This window comes from Mesoplodon bidens, assembly GCF_964165515.1.
Source record: "Mesoplodon bidens genome assembly, chromosome: 13".
In the NCBI taxonomy this organism is placed as follows: Eukaryota; Metazoa; Chordata; class Mammalia; order Artiodactyla; family Ziphiidae; genus Mesoplodon; species Mesoplodon bidens.
In genome coordinates this window covers 15,888,948-15,905,833 of record NC_138169.1, presented here as the reverse complement: position 1 = coordinate 15,905,833, position 16,886 = coordinate 15,888,948, and the positions used below count along the sequence as shown (strand labels likewise).

Genomic DNA, 16,886 nt, shown 5'->3' with positions numbered 1-16,886 from the left:
ACCCTCGTTATATAGGAAAAAAATGTGAGTATAGGGAGCTCTAAAAGCCACAGATTTCCAGAAGAAATAATTAGCAGCAATCATGACTGAGTAGTTACCATGTTCTGGGCATTTTACAAACATTCCCATTAAAAAAATTTTTTTAACATCTTTATTGGAGTATAATTGCTTTGCAATGGTGTGTTAGTTAGTTTCTGCTTTATAACAAAGTAAATCAGCTATACATACACATATATCCCCATATCTCTTTCCTCTTATGTCTCCCACCCTCCCTATCCCACCCCTCTAGGTGGTCACAAAGCACCACTGAGCTGATCTCCCTGTGCTATGAGGCTGCTTCTATTTTACATTTGGTAGTGTGTGTATGTCCATGCCACTCCCTCACTTTGTCCCAGCTTACCTTTCCCCCTCCCCGCGTCCTCAAGTCCATTCTCTAGTAGGTCTGCGTCTTTATTCCCATCTTGCCCCGTAGGTTCTTCATGACCCTTTAACTCTCACTTTATCTTTGCAACAATCCTAGGAAACAAGGACTTTGTTTTCCCTAATTTACACATGAAAAACAGAGGCTCAGAAAGGTTAAGTAACTTTCTTGAGGTCACAGAGCTAGGAAATAGCAAATATGGACCCAGGCAAGGTCACTCCAGAATGGACACCCCAACACCTGCATCATAAGTGCCTTGTGGGACTTCCCTGGCAGTCCAATAGTTAAGACACCGTGCTTCCAATGCAGGGGGCGCAGGATCGATCCCTGGTCGGAGAACTAAGATCCCACATGCTGCGCGGTGCAGCCAAAAATTAAAAAAAAAAAAAGTGCCTTGTATTTCTAAATTCTGAAAGTGTGTGTGCATGCAGGTGTGCACGTGTGTGTGTATGTGTGGAGAGTCTCTGTTTTCCTGGGGTTGTACTGGGAGAGGGTGATTAGAACCTCACAGAGTCCAAAGCCTGATTTGTCTGACATCCACAGCAAGGCAGGGAGGAATTGCCCAAACCTTGCTCTGGAGAGGAGGACTGGAATCTGATTTGGACCTGAATCAGGTGGAAATAGAACCTGGGTGGCAGATGGGGCAGGAATGTGGGTGTGGTGGGTAGAATAATGCCCTCCCCCACCACAAAGATGTTCACATCCTAATCCCTGGAACCTGTGAATATGTTATCTTACTTGGGCAAAGGGACTCTGCAGGCATGATTAAGAATCTTGAGATGGGGAAATGATCCTGGATTACCCAATGTAATCACACGGGTCCTTATAGGAGGGAGGCGGGAGGGTCAGAGTCACAGCAAGATTGAAAAATGCTACACGGCTGGATCGAAGATGGAGGAAGGGGCCACAAGCCAAGGAATGTGGGGCAGCTTCTAGAAACTAGAAAAGGCAAGGGAACAGATTTTCCTCTCGAGCTTCCAGAAAGAACACAGCCCTGCCTGCCAACACCTCAACTAAGTGAAACCCATGTCAGATATCTAATCTCTAGAATTATTAAGATAGTAAATAATACATGTTGTCGTAAGCCACTAAGTTGTAATTTGTTACAGCAACACTAGGAAGCTAACGCACAGAGTGACTCCTTGAAGCTGGCTAGCGTGCAATGGCGTCTCTCACAGCCTTCCTGCTAGTGTACACTTTCACCACCACTGAGTTAGACCCACTTGGGGCAGTCTTGTAGTTTCAAGAGGCCTGGTGCAGCCCCATGTGTAGACAAAGTCCAGGGACCTGCCTGCCTCATTCTACCTGGAACCACTGCGGCATTTGAAACTCTCACTGCTCCGAGCCTCCCAAGGACTCCATTCATAGGTCCATATGTCGTCTCAAAATGGGGGACGTTGAGTCTCCTCTACTTAAAACCCTTTCATGCCGTCCCATCACTCTTAGACTCAAGACCCTGTAAGGTCGGATCTTAACAAACGGCATCACGAAACAGAGGAAAGCTTCAAGTGAGCTTTATTAGGGGGCGCTCCCGGGCGAGGTTCAGTGGTCCGAGAGAAAGGGGCCAGAGAAGTCGCACCCGGGCGAGGGTTGGGCAAGATTTTATAGGGGAAGAAGGGAAAGGGGTTTGGTGAATCTGGGAGGGCGCAGGGTATTCCGGTTACATCAGTCTTGGGACCGCTAGTCCCGCCCCCTGAAAGGTGGGAAGGCTGGGCCGGGTGGAAAGTCCCAGGTCCGTTCCTGGAACTGGGTGGTCTGGAATGTCTCCAGGTCAGTTTCTGGAACTGGGTGGTCCGGAGAGTTTCGGTCTGATGCAACCTGTGAATCTGATTGCGTTCCCCTGCCTCGGGCCAGTTGGCCTTACAGACCCTGCATGGAGTGGTCCCTGCCCACCCTCCAGCCTCATCTTCTACCATCCAGCCCACCAGCCCTGCTAAGCATCTCTCAGGTCCCTTGCACATGCTGTTCCCTCTTCTTCCAGTGCTTTTCCTCACCCTCTTTACTGGGCCAGCTCCTCTTTATCCTCAGGTCTCAGCTCAACAGTCACTTCCTCTGAGGCCCCATCTTACTGTTCATGTCCCTCTCTGTGAGTTCTCATAGCTTCCCATACTTGTCCTTCAGAGCACTTACTACGAGTGTAACTATGATGATCGATGTGATCCTTTAAATAACGTCTGAGTCCCCCACTAGAATGCCAGCTCCATGATGGCAGGCACCTCATTTGTTTTGCTCCCCCTTGGGTCCTCACTGTCTGCTGTCACATGGTAGGTTCTCCATAAATATTTGTCAAATGAATGAGTAGACCATCTGCATCTATTGGGACAGCAAGGTCAGAGCAACTTGGGAATCCACCTCCCACCCCCTCCAGAGGTCATCTGTTGGTGCCCAGAAGAGGGGATATAACCTTTCTGGTGCCTCCGGGAGCATCCTGGGAAATGGGAGATGCCCACCCAGCTTCACTGAGTAACCGTCAGCGCCCCTTAAGCACCCAGCCTGGTGATATGTGGGTTTCCTGGACTGAGGTGCAAGTAGGAGCCATAAAGTTAATCAGACGTGTAAAGACATAACTAGAGAGTGACAGCCACTTACAATGTCCAGCTGATTGGGCCCTTAATGTGGAGACATTAGACAGGCAAACAAAAGTATCCTGCCAATGCAGACAGGTCTTCTCTTAGTCATTGAAGGTCCTTCAGTTTCAAAACACAAGGGGGAAATCTTGATGTTTCAGCCGCAGCATCTGAGAATCCCTGAATGTTGCCCATGGCAGGAAGCTTGAGGTGCGTCTCATCTAACCCCTCACATTATTGTCAGGGAAGAGGGCACGCAGAGAACAAAGCCTTTTCAAGGTCATTGACTGGATAAGAGGTAGGATTCAAAGCCATGACTTTTAACCCTTGGCTTACATGTTCTCTGTCTTCAGAAATGCACTTTATTGTCTAATGTAACTCATGTTTCTTGTAGAAAGTTAAGAAAGTATGAGGAGTCCAGGTAATTGGTGCTTTAGGAAAGGGGGTAGCAGAAGCTTTATAGAAGGAAATAAAAATTACTCATAATCCCACCACCTGGTGATAATCCCTGTGAATATTTCTGTGTATTTCCTTTCTAATTTTTTTTTTTTTTTTGATGAGCATGTTCCAAACCCAACCTCATATCATGATCACAATTCTACATCCTGGGTTCGGGGTTTTTTTCCCCCACTTAACATAATAAGGAGAGCATTTTCTCATGTGATTTCTCCCACTGCTTCCTTCCTTACTGAAGCATTTCTCAAAGTGTGGCCAGGAATTCACCAGCATCAGGATCGTATAGGGAGTCACTTCAAAATGCACACGCTCTGGACCCACCCCAGTCCCATAGAATCATTGTCTGAATGTTGAACACTCTCCCCAGGTGATCTAGATGGACCATACATTTTGGAAACATCCCCCCATGCCGCAGCTCTCAACAGGACTGCATGCTGAAATGCTGGTATCTGGGCGTAACCAGATCCATAGCTGAGAAGTTTTAGAGCTGGGGCCCCAGACATTGGTATTTTTAAAAAAATTCTTTCTGGGTCATTAACATGGGTTGAGGGTTGCCGGCATCTTTCATAACGCACATAGGTCTCTCCTGCCAAGATTGGTAACAACAAACATTCCTTATGGGGTGAAGAAACTGAAATGTTTTATCACCAGGATAAAAACCCATCTGTGACTCATGGTCTTCCATGACATAATTTGGACTTAACTTCCCGCAAAGTTTTATTTTCAAGTTTATGCTGCTTGGCTGTTGGGGCCCTCCCTGTTGAGGCCCTAGCATTCAGGGCTGCAGAGAGGATGTCCAAAAGGGCAGGCTCCAGGAACCCCCTGCTCATCCTGATCTTTGAGCAGAGAAGGAAGGTCTGCCCATCCCCACTCCACTTCCTTCTCTCTTTATTGGTCTGGACTGAATTCACAAATAACAAGGGTCTCTACACTGAGGGATGTGAATAATGATCTTCAATCTGTTGTTTTTCCATGCCATTTGCTGCCAGTGATAGAAGCTAATGAGACGCTCCCTGTACAATGCGTGTTAATGGGGGCTTTTGGAGTTGAGGATCGAATGGTGGAAGGAACGGGCATCTTGGTAGGGATGCTAGAGTGTGGGTTTGCAAGAGGTGGGTGACTCCACACCCTTATTTTCCAAGAGGAGACAAGTAAGCCTCGTAGGTTTCCTGAGCAAAGTACACTGCAGTTTAGAATTGGGTCATCTATCCCATGCTCTCTTCCTGAGCTGGGTGGGCAAAGCTTGACTTGAGGCAGAAGGCCATGAGGGGACTTCAAGGAAAGCAAAGGTGGTTCACTGACACAGAGAATGAGATTCTAGCTCAGGCTGAGTGACCCAAGTGACTCTGTGCCTCGGGACCCCCATTGATAGAGTGAGAAGAACAAAATCTAACCACTTTCTGGCTAGGTCAGTCCATGAAGGAGAAAACAGGTGAGAACAAAGGTGTGTGCCAGAAAAAGAGAGAAAAAGAAAATATATATCACTGTGCAGTTTCCATCCCCTGCCTCCATTAGGTTACCTCGTTGTCTCATAATTCTATGGCATTGAAAGGCAACCTGAAATTCATCTGCTCCAGATGACTTCAAACTGTTTCTTTAAACAGTGGAACGAACTTTCCAAAGGAAATCTAATTCAACAGCTCAAACAAATGAAAGAGATAAATGCAGACATGCTCTGGATGAAATGGGGTTTTTTGGTTCCTCAGAATCACTCCTACCATACCACTATAGTGGGTGGCCCCAAAATGGTCTCTGAAGAACCCCTGGGGTGCCATAAAGCACATGACAACCACCAATTTAGCCCAACAACCTTCCCTTTTACAGATGAAGAAACTGAAGCCCAGAGAGGCAAAATTCAGGGCTAAAATCCAGATTTCTCAACCCTATGTTGAGGATTCTTTAGGGGAACAAGATGATGGCACAGCTGTTGGGTGTCTTGCCCCGACCTCTGAGAAGTCAGAGGCAGATGAGATAGAAGCAGCTGGGGTGACTGCACGTGTGCAACTTGGTTCCTACCAGTGATGGAGTGTCCCTTGGTGTGGGCAAGGCAGGGGAATCGAGCAGGGTGGAGATTGGACTGTTCAAGAAGGTCCCCATGGCTCTGCTTGGCAGTAGTGGCAGCGAGGTCTGATTAAGAACAGGAACTATAGCTGAAACTAACACAGCATTGTAAAGCAACTATATTCCAATAAAAATTAATTTAAAAAAAAGAAGAAGAAGAACAGGCACTTGAGAGCCAGACTGCCTGGGTCTGAGTCCAGGCTTTCTCCACCTCCCCGCTGTGTGACTTGGGTACCTCACTTAACCTCTCTGTGCTTCACTTTTCTCATTTGGAAAATGGGGACAAGAATAGTCTTTAGCTTATAGTGCTGCTGGAAGGATTCATTAAGAAAATTCATGTGGAGTGCTTATCTCTGTGCCTGGCACATTGAAACTGCTCAGCAGACACTGGCTGCTGGTGTTCTGAGACTGAGGACTGGGCGCTCCTGGTTTGTGCTGCCTCCCATCATCCCATAAAAGCAATTTCTAGGGAAAATGTGGGAAGGGCTGGGGTAGAGGAAGAGGAGGAGGAGGAAGAGAAGAGCGTGCTGCCTTTGGTTCTGCACATCCTGCCTCTCAAAGCACCTCTGTCCGGTCTGGGTCACAGCAGGCGCTAGAGCCTACAGGCTGCTTTGGGCTCCTCTGTTGAATGGAACACAGAGGGAGAAGCTGCTGTTTATAACACAGCGAGTAGCGTGCTTTGAGGGGATGGTAGGAGTGAGGAGGGCCTGTGGGGAGAGTCAGCATCAGGTGGCAGCCAGCAGGTCTGCCAGGGACTTTCTGGAGCCTGTGATACCCAAGTCCCATGAGAAGTGGTTCTCACGCCTGTGGTGTCCACAGCTGAGAGCCAGTGTGTGGAGGGGTGGGCAGGGTCTGGCTCCATCTGGGTCCACTGGCTGTGGCTGGAACAGGAACAATGAGGTTCTGTTTGAGGAAAAAGCAAAGAGGTGACTTCAGGCTGGTGGGAAGGGTCAGAAACAACCCACCTGAGATTGAAGCAGGATGCCCCCACAGGTGTAGTCATTATGTGTAGCCTTGCTATTCAGTGTGCCCTTGGGCCAGTAGTATCGTGTGGAATCACTTGGGAGTTTTCTAGGAATGTAGCACCTCAGGCCTCACCCCAGACATGATGCTTCAGAATCTGTTTTAACACGATGCCAGTGTGACTTGTGTGCACGTTAAGTTTGAGAAGTGCCAGTGTAATACACATGATACCTGGCTTCCAGTTTTAGCTCTGTTACTTCCTAGCTGTGTGACCTTGGACAAGTAATTTAACTTCCTTGTGCCTCACTTGCCTTAGTTGTAAAATGGCTTCTTAATAGTGCCTGTCTCTTAGGGTTGGGTGCCAAAGCACTTCATACCATGCCAGGCCCATAATAGACACTATGTAAGTATAAGCTGCTATTGTATGTCACTTGACATTCAACTCAGCTTGCTTTTGCTGGATACAAATTTGGGAAGTGGCCTGCCTTCGTTCATTCATTCATTGGTTCGACCATCATGTGTGAGCACTCACTGTGGACCCCAGGTACTGTTCTGTTCCTGAGGACACAGCAGGGAACAGGACAGACAAGATCCCCGGCCCAGGGGAGCTCAGAGCCTAGGAAGGCAGCCAGGTATGGACTCACAATTAACTAATTACTTAATGTAGACAGTTCCACAGTTACTTACAAATGTGACAAGTGCTATGCAGAAGGGTTGCCAAAGTAAATAAAATGGATGGTTAGAGAAGGCTTCTAAGAGGAGGTGATATTTTAACTGGAATATGAAGGATAAAGAGAATCTAGTCAGGAAAAGTGTGTGTGTGTCTGTGTGTGTGTGTGAGAGAGAGAGAGAGAGAGGGAGAGGGAAATCACAAATATGTGTAACGAGGGAAGGCTGCATTCCAGGCACAAGGACCAGAATGTGCAAAAGTGCTGAGGCAATTAGGAGAACTAGAACTCCAAGAAGGCCAGTGTAACCAGAGCAGTGGTTCTTAAACTTTGTCAAAATCCCCTGGAAGGCTTGTTTAAACAGATTGCTGCTGCGCCCCTGTAGTCTCTGATTAGGGTTGTTGTGGAGTAGGGCCCAAGAATATGTGCCTTTTTGTGGGGAGGGGTCCAGTAGTCATTATCAGATACTCAAGAATCTATGACTCAAAAGAAGGTTAAGACCATCAGCCAGATAATGAGGGAGAAGCTGGTGGTCCCTGGTCCTATAAGGTCCATATAACCCTGACTGTGCTTCCAGGCGCCTGGTGGACCGTCTGGAGAACATGAGGAAGAACGTGGCTGGGGACGGGGTGAACTGCTGCATACTGTGTGGAGAACAGCTGGGAATGCTGGGCTCTGCCTGTGTAGTGTGTGAAGACTGTAAGAAGGTACCATTGCCCTCCCCTTCCCTGCTTCCCCGCTCATCACATGCCATGGGGGCTAGGCCTAGGCTCCAGCCTTTGGGGGCCTTGGGTCTTGGGGATGGAGCTTGGATCGGGAAAGGTAGTTGCCAGAATATGATTCCTTCTGGGATGCTCCCATGGCCAGCTGTATTCCGAAGTAACCCTGATCCTGTTTCCTCCCCTAGAAGTCACTCTGACCCTTCTGTCTCCTTGGAGCTCAGCTCCATCCAGGATGAACTTGGGAGACTGAAGTAGGACATGAACTATGGTTGAGCCTGCAAGTATCCTGGCTGTGGCTTAGCAAGTTATAGGTCAGGCTAAAGAGCATGCTGGGGGAATTCCCTGGCGGTCCAGTGGTTAAGACTCCGCGCTTCCACTGCAGGGGGCACGGGTTCGATCCCTGGTCGGGGAACTAAGATCCTGCATGCCGCACAGTGTGGCCAAAAAAAAAAAGCATGCTGGGCTTGTGTCTACATGGAAGACACATGTGTACATGGAAGCCCTACCCAGCATCCTCTATCCCGGGGTACAGTTCAAGCCACTTAGAAAGCCCCTCTCTAGCCAAGTTAGGCCAAGTTAGACTTTGGTCTTCTTAAGCATTCACTCTTGAAGGGGAGTCTCCCTGTGCTGTCTCCACCCTGCACCCTCTCCTCAAGCCGTCTGAACTTGACAATTCCAGGACAGAAATACAACTGTCCTTGGGTCTGTCTGATTCCCAGGAAAGGAATTCAGGGGAGTGACCCAGCTGGAGACACCCATAATGTCACTTGGCATCTCCTACTTGGGGTCCCATTTAGCATTTAGAATGGAATATTGGGGAAAGGTTATCTACTCCAAAAAACTTGCCTTCTGTAGTCAACTAGATAGTGAGAATTCTGTGACCTATTTGTTTTGACTTCCAGAAAACTCAGCCAAAAGTATAATGTTCCATCATATAGTCATGGCATTTACTCAGATAACGTCTTTCTCCATAAGGAGTTGAACCTGTAGTCATAGTCTAGGGTGTCTCAGATTCATTTGGGAAGGAAGGAAGAAATAAAGTAATAAACAAAACGGATATACAGTCTCTCATGATTAAAAAATCATGTCAGTGATCTCCCTTGTATGGATGATGAAAACTCCAACCCCACAGGGACTCTTGGAGAATTCCTTCATCCCGTGCTTGGGAATGACTCCAGTTCTTGTTATCAGAAATCAAGACTCAGATTGGAACTTTATTCTAACTGGCCTTGGAAGGGACGTGAGGAAAGGAGAGTTCTATCTCTTTATATCCACCAAGGGAGAATAGGGCTTCATTGCCACCATTCCCAGCCACTTCTCCTGATCACCGGCAGCTCCAAGCCTGGCACATCTGAGTGTGCACTGGGCTATGTTTTGTCCCCAGAATGTCTGCACCAAGTGTGGGGTGGAGACTTCCAACAACCGTCCACACCCTGTGTGGCTCTGCAAAATCTGCATCGAGCAGAGAGAGGTGAGTGGATTGGTCCCATTCAGCTCCTGGAGCATCCTCCCTTCTTTGTACGGTTCCCCCTTCCTTGCTATAACCAGGGGAGTAAGGTGGCAGTTGGGGGGCTGGGGAACCTGTTCAGGCACATGTCTTAAGGGGTTGGTATAAGAGGAACCAGCTCAGCTGTGAACACTGGCAGGACACAGTATTTGAATGAATTTCTTTTCTCATCTCTCGCTTGTGTGACTTTTCCTTCTCTCCCTCCCTGCTCTCCTCTTATTCATTGCCCTCTGACGTCCATTATTCCCTACTCCCCATTTCTCATCTTCTGGGTCTTCCCCTACTGCCACCTTCTCTTTCTCTTTCCCTCTACTTCACTTCATGTCTCACACTTTCCCTCATTTTCCTTTCTTTCCGTATACAGATCTTCCTCAGCTTACAATGGGGTTGCGTCCCGATAAACCCATTGTTAAGTGGGAAATGCATTTAATACACCTAACCTAGTGAACGTCAGAGCCTAGCCTACCTTAAGTATGCCCAGGGCATTTACATTAGCCGACAGCTGGGCAAAATCATCTAAGACAAAGCCCATTTTACAATAAGTGTGGAGTATCTCCTGTAATTTATTGAATACTGTACTGAAGGTTAAAAAAAAAATAGCTGCATGGGTACAGAATCATCATCAGTGTATCAGTTGTTTCCCATCGTGATCGTGTGGCTGACTGGGAGCTGTGGCTCCCTGCCCTGCCCCTGATCAACATCACGAGACAGTACCCGATCGAGTATTGCTAGCCCAGGAAAAGATCAAAATTCAAAATTCGAAAAGGACTTCCATGGCAGTCCAGTGGTTAAGACTCCGAGCTTCCATTGCAGGGGGCGCGGGTTCGATCCCTGGTGAGGGAACTAAGATCTTGCATACTGCATGGTGTGGCAAAAAAAAAAAAAAAATCAAAATTTGAAGTATGGTTTTTACTGAATGCATATCGATTTTGCAACACTGTAAATTCAAAAATATCATAAGAGGGCTTCCCTGGTGGCGCAGTGGTTGAGAGTCTGCCTGCCGATGCAGGGGACACGGGTTTGTGGCCCGGTCCGGGAAGATCCCACATGCCGTGGAGTGGCTGGGCCCGTGAGCCATGGCCGCTGAGCCTACGTGTCTGGAGCCTGTGCTCCGCAACGGGAGAGGCCGCAACAGTGAGAGGCCCGCGTACCGCAAAAAAAAAAAAAAAAAAAAAAAAAAATCATAAGAAAACCATTGTAAGTCGAGGGCCGTCTGTACTCTCCTCCTCAGAGCTCTTTTTTCTCTTTCATCCTTATCTCCTCTGCCTTTTCTTCTTTCTCTCTTTGCCTCTCACCCTTCACACTTCTTCCTTTGCACTGTCTTCACTCTATCTCTCTTTTTTTCTCTCATGGAATCTTTCTCTTACCTAGGCTTGCTTTTTATTACCCACTTTGTCCCAATTAACTCCCTTCACCTTTTCCCAATTTCTTCATCACTCATCTTCTGCTGCAGATTCCTGCCTTGGAGACTGTTCCAAGGACCATATTTCCCTCAATATCAGCCAGGGTCCTGGGAGAACAGATGACACAATCCATCAGGATTATCAAGGAGGCTTTGATAAAGGTGCTGTTTGCAAAGGTCTGGGCAGGGATAAGGAAGATCAGCGAGGCGCGGTGAAGCACACAGCAGCAGCAATAGCAGGGTTGCTGATACCACTCCTGAGACTGAAGGAGTGGAGGAGGGAGCAGTTCCCAGACTGGACACTGGGTATCAACCAGCAGGAGTGTAGCCACTGCCTGCCTAGCAAGGAGGGAGCCAAGGGACTCAATACCCTGACCTCACTATCTTCTTTCTGCCGATCCCCCACTGATGCTCTCCTTGACCAGATCCACCTGCAAGGTAGAGATCAAGAAAGTCGAGTTACTGTAGTCCTTACTGGTCAGCTTCCTGGGGCACAGAGAAGGGTGAAAAAAGATGTAGAACCAATCTGAAGGGGCAACAGAAGATGTCCAACACACTGCCCCAGGTGGAACGCTAATCCACAAGGCAGGGAAGAAGGCCAGAGGTCTTGGGGAGGATGTACGTGGATCATCCTCTTTACAGCAGCCAGTATAGTAGGGAGCACAGCACATTTAAGAGGTGGGAGACTTGGTGTCCCGTCCACTCCCTGGCTATGTAACCTTATACCTGTTCATAACCTTTCTGATATTCAACTGTTCCCATCAAGAGGTTGGTTATTCTCTATTGAGTGTTCAGGGATATCGTGTGAATCAAATAAGAATTGTGAAAGACTGTGTAATGGTGAGAAAATGCACTGCCTATTGTGTCAGAGCTCTGTGAACAGGGAGAAAAGGGAAAAATTGGCTCTCGTGAAGGCAGGAGCAATAGTGCTTGGCTGTCGTGTCTTCCTGTTCTACCTCTCCTCCCCCAGGTGTGGAAGCGCTCTGGAGCATGGTTCTTCAAGGGCTTCCCCAAACAGGTCCTTCCACAGCCTATGCCCATAAAGAAGACCAAGCCCCAGCAGCCAGCCAGTGAGCCCGCTGCCCCTGAGCAGCCCACCCCTGAGTCCAAACACCCTGCCCGGGCTCCACCTCGAGGTAGGAAGATACAGCTTCTCCTTTCAGAACCAAGGACAGGTCTTGGCTAACTGGTCTACCTGGAGGGTGCCCTGACATCATGTCTGTGTTTCTACCCAGTTGGTGGACAGCCAGCCTCTGGGCTTAGGTCTAGGTCCCCTATGTCTGCTTCACAGCTCATCACAAACCTTTGTCAAAAAGGTAGTTCAGGGAACTCTCCAGCAATGCCAGGCTGCCAAAAGACTTTGTTGTCATCCCTGATGGAGTATTTAGAGGTATAACAGAGGTGGAAATCAAAATTAGGAACTGAGAAAGACTCCCAACATCAAAATACACGCTGGAGTCTAGGGGGCGGGGGAAAGGGGGCTTGCTGAGAAGGCCTTCTTTGCTCCTGATATTTCTTCTATCAGTCATCAGTAAATCTGAAATTGGACTAATTAAAAATGAAAGATGAATAGCAAGGAAATTAGTAAAAGAAAATTACCACTACTCTGGATATTACCACTATTATCTAAGTATTATTATTATTTATTAAAATGATGGTAAAAAAGGGAGAGACAAAGCAAAAAGAAAAAATATGACCCCAATGAAAACACATTTTAATATAATAAGGCCACTAAGACTGACCAGATAAAGCCCTTGCAATACTTTCAATTAACTAAGTGATAAAATCTGGTCTGAATGACAGTTCTAGAGTTGAGCGCAGTCAGTGCTTCTAAAAGGAAGGTTATAGCTGAAGGTCTCAAAAATTGAAGTGCCCAACTATAACTTCTCAAGGTGCCCGATACAGTGTCTGGCAGTCAAAAGGCACTCAACAAATACTTTCATCCTGGCAAGCCATCAGCAATTTCTGCTCCTTGCAGAGACTCACCAAATTGTCAATATATACTGCATCCCTGAGAAGCCCCAGGTTTCCACTTCTAGAACATCTTTCTTCCTGGTTAAACATTACTCCCTCTAGGCTGAGAAGACTGCATAGCTTTACTGTCAAGATCTTGAACATGGGAGCCCAGGAAGACCTGAGTTTGAATTCCACCTCTGCCACTTACAAATCATGTGAGCTTGGATGAGTGACCTAACCTCTCTAAAACTCTTTCCTCATCTATAAAATGAGATTAATAACTCACTGGGTTATTTTGAAGATTAAATGAGATGCTACAGGCATACCTCATTTTATTACACTTTGCTTTTGCACTTCATAGTCATTGCAGTTTTTTATAAACTGAAGGTTTGTGGCAACCCTGCATCAAGCAAGTCTGTCAGTGCCATTTTTCCTGCTCACTTTGTCTCTCTATGTCACATTTTGGTAATTCTCACAGTATTTCAAACTTTTTCATTATTATTATATTTGTTATGGTGATCTGTGATCGGTGATCTTCCATGTTACTATTGTAATTGTTTTGGCATTTTTTTCACAATAAAATATTTTAAATTAAGGTATGTGCATTTTTAAGACATAATGCTGTTTCACACTTAATAGACTACAGTATAGTGTAAACATAACTTTTATATGCAGTGGGAAAAAATTCATGTGACTCACTTTTTTTGTGATATTTGCTTTATGGCAGTGGTTTGGAACTGAACCTACAGTATCTCCAAGGTATGCCTGTACATGTACAGTACTTTGCAGAGTGCAGCACTTAGTAAATGTTGGCCAATAGTACATAATATTAATCACCTATACACAGACACGTACACTTACACACATAAATGGTATGAATTAGCTTATTATATAAACTCTAGACAAAACAAATGACTCTGAAAATATTCACCTCATTGGAAAGAAGTAACATCACCTGCATTGCATAGCAACTCTTAAACAGTTATTGGCAATAACATCTAGTGCTGGTGAATATGTGGAGAAATGATGGTATAAACTGTTGGTAGGACTATAAGTCACCTCCAGCCTCTTGAGAAGTAATATGGCAGATGTTATTAAAATTTGAAGTGTATATACTATTTGATCCAACAGTCCCTCTCTGGGAATATATTTAACAGCAAGAAAAGTACCCATATAAAAGACATATGTGTAATCATATTTATTGCATCATTGTTTATGGTAGCAAAAATACTGGAAAAAACTAAGCGTTCATTAACGGGGTAATTGTTGAATAGATTATGGTATATCCACACCATGGTGTATTAAGCATCTTTTAAAATTGAATGATGTAGGGACTTCCCTGGTGGTCCAGTGGTAAAGAATCTGCCTTCCAATGCAGGGATCGCAGGTTCGATCCCTGGTAGGGGAACTAAGATCCCACACGCCATGGGGCAACTAAGCCTGTACACCACAACTACTGAGCCCGCGTGCCTCAACGAGAGAGCCCGTGTGCCGCAAACTACAGAACCCATGCGCCCTGGAGCCTGCACGCCACAACTAGAGAGAGAAAACCCACATGTCGCAACTAGAGAGAAGCCCGCATGCTGCAACGAAAGATCCCGCGTACTGCAACTAAGACCTGATGCAGCCAAAAACAAAATAAAGAAAATAAATTAAGTAGATAAATATTTTTTAAAAATTGAATGATGTAAATGTATATTGTAGATTTGGAATTATGCCCATGATATGAGCTTTCAATATTCTCTTAATGAACAGTTACGGAACACCTAGTGAGTTCCAGGCTCTGTTCTATGCCCCAGGGAATCAATGAATGGAACAGATAAAATCCATGCTCTCATGCAATTAAAATTCTAGTGGGGGAAACAGATGCTCAACAAACAGCAAATGCAAATACAACATAATATCAGGTAGTGATAAGTGCCAGGAAGAAAAACGAAACAGGTAGAGGGGATAGAGGCTTCATGTTGGACAGAATGGCCAGAGAAGGGCTGTCTGAGAGATGATATTTGGGGAGAAACCTGACCAAGGTGATAAAGAGGGCTCATAGAATCTTCGGAAATACCGTATGCAAAGGGTTTGAGGTTGGAGCATGCTTGGTAAGTTCTGGGGAAATTCAAATTAAGTGAACAAAGCACATTCTAGAAACAGTACGTAGCCCATGATCCCAATTTGTTTGCAATGGAAATAATGTGAAATTTGTAGGTAGGCTCTATATCAAAGGGGAAGTTAGGAAAGGAAACTTTTAATTTTTTTAAAAAAGTTCTTGGGAATGGTGGATGGGCCCTTTTGTGAGCTCCTTAAGTGTCAGCTCTCCAGAAAACATCAAATATTGGGGGTTTGCCAAAAAGTTCATTTGGGTTTTTCCATAGGATGTTACAGAAAAACCCAGGTGAACATTTTGGCCAACCCAATACATACTCCTCATCAATTTTCTCTCTCTCCAGGTGACTCTGATGACAGGAGGGGCCCAGGTCAGAAGACAGGTGGGTTCTGCCGACTCTGTCTTCTACTTTTGAGCCAGGAGTCCTTTTCCCCATTTCTCCATTCAATTCATGCTTTTCCTTTCAGGCCCTGACCTGGCCTCTGCTCCTGGGCGAGGAAACTATGGGCCTCCTGTGCGCAGGGCCTCCGAGGCACGAATGAGCTCGTCTAGCCAGGACTCAGAGAGCTGGGACCAGAGCCACGGCGGAGCTGCTGGTGACTCCAGCCGGAGCCCAGCAGGTGAGAGAGATGGACAAATCCAGACAGGCTTCCTGGATGAGGAGAATCAAAAGGAATGGGGAGAACCGTGGTTTTTTTCATTTATTCATTGCTGCTTGGTAGGCATTCAATGAACACTTGTTGAATGAGTGAGTTGAGTGAGTGAGTGGATGGATGGATGAATGGATGGATGGATGAATGGATGGATGAACAAGGACCCAAATGAACAAGCAAACGGAAGTGCTAATTAATGCAGGACCCTGGGACAAGAATTTGTAAGCCCCAGCCAGAGGTGGCAAAGCACTTTCTGTCATAATCATTCAGGCATCTCTCCAGTGAAAAGTATCTGGATTCAGGAAAGGTGGGATCCAGCCCAGTGAGGTGAGAGAAGACACGGTATTCTTCTAGGAATGTCATACCTTCTCAGTACCAGGAACTGCTGTGTATATCATCCCCATTTGATCCCCCAGCAGCTCTGCAGGAGGCAGTAGCATCTGATAGTCTCAGGTAGACTCTGGAGACCAAATGCCTGAGTTCAAACACTGGCTCAGCTACTAACCAGCCAAGAGACGTTAGGTGAGCTCCTTAACCCCTCTGTGCCGCAGTTTCCCCATTTGTAAAATGGAGCGAATAAAGCACCCACTTCATAGGGTGTAGAGATGAAGTAAGTTCTTACAAAAATGTTAATCAAGTGGGTAGAGTTGTTGCCTCCATGAAGCATCTGAGGTTCGGAGAGGGTAAGTGACCAGCCCAAAGACACACAGCTTATAAAAGAAAAATCTGGGATGCAAAGCTAGGTCCATGTGAAGGTAAGAACGGTCTTTCAATAATTATAAAGTAATATCAACATCTGCCAGATGTTGAGTGTTTACTACATTGCCAGGCACTGTTCTGAGCACTTTACATGTATTGTATCATTGTGTCTCCACCACAACCCTATGAGGTAAGTACTGTTATCCCCATTTGATGGATGAGGAGACTGAGGCCCAAAGAGGATAGGTCATTTGTGCAAGGTCACAGATGTCGGAAGCAACGTCGCAGAGCCTGAGCTTTTCAACATCCATGTTGTTGCAGTGAGTTGCCCAGGGGCATCTGAGTATTGGAAAGAGAGAACACACGGAGGGGAGGAGAAGAGGGTCTGAAAGAGCTGGGAATGTCGGGGGGCTGCATCCAGTTCACACCCAGAGGACCATGCCTCATGCCGGCTGACCGGTCCCAGGCTTCTTCATGCTTTGTGTGTGAGTGTGTGTGTGTGCGTGCGTGTGTGTGTGCGTGCGATATGACAGGCTCTTTCCTTTCCCCTGCAGGTTTGAGACGGGCCAACTCAATCCAGGCCTCTAGACCCACCCCGGCCTCGATACAGAGTCCAGCGCCCCCCCAGCCTGGGCAGCCAGGTACGTGCCACCCACCCACCCGCCCAGGCTGTCACTCAGCTGTGACCCCAATACCTCCCACCCTTGCTT

General features: G+C 46.6%; 1 protein-coding gene across 4 annotated transcripts in view; it reads left to right on the top strand.

Annotated features, from left to right (window-relative positions):
- Nucleotides 1-16,886, top strand: part of RPH3A (rabphilin 3A) — a 272,301-nt gene that overhangs the window by 231,716 nt on the left and 23,699 nt on the right. For 3 of the 4 annotated variants that reach the window (XM_081253422.1, XM_081253420.1, XM_081253421.1), the window contains 6 exons: nt 7,714-7,843; nt 9,243-9,329; nt 11,738-11,903; nt 15,168-15,206; nt 15,292-15,444; nt 16,731-16,817. In XM_081253422.1, the coding sequence (XP_081109548.1) occupies nt 7,714-7,843; nt 9,243-9,329; nt 11,738-11,903; nt 15,168-15,206; nt 15,292-15,444; nt 16,731-16,817 (662 nt within the window). The remainder of the gene's footprint in view (nt 1-7,713; nt 7,844-9,242; nt 9,330-11,737; nt 11,904-15,167; nt 15,207-15,291; nt 15,445-16,730; nt 16,818-16,886) is intronic. The other variant, XM_081253423.1, reaches the window with a different exon arrangement.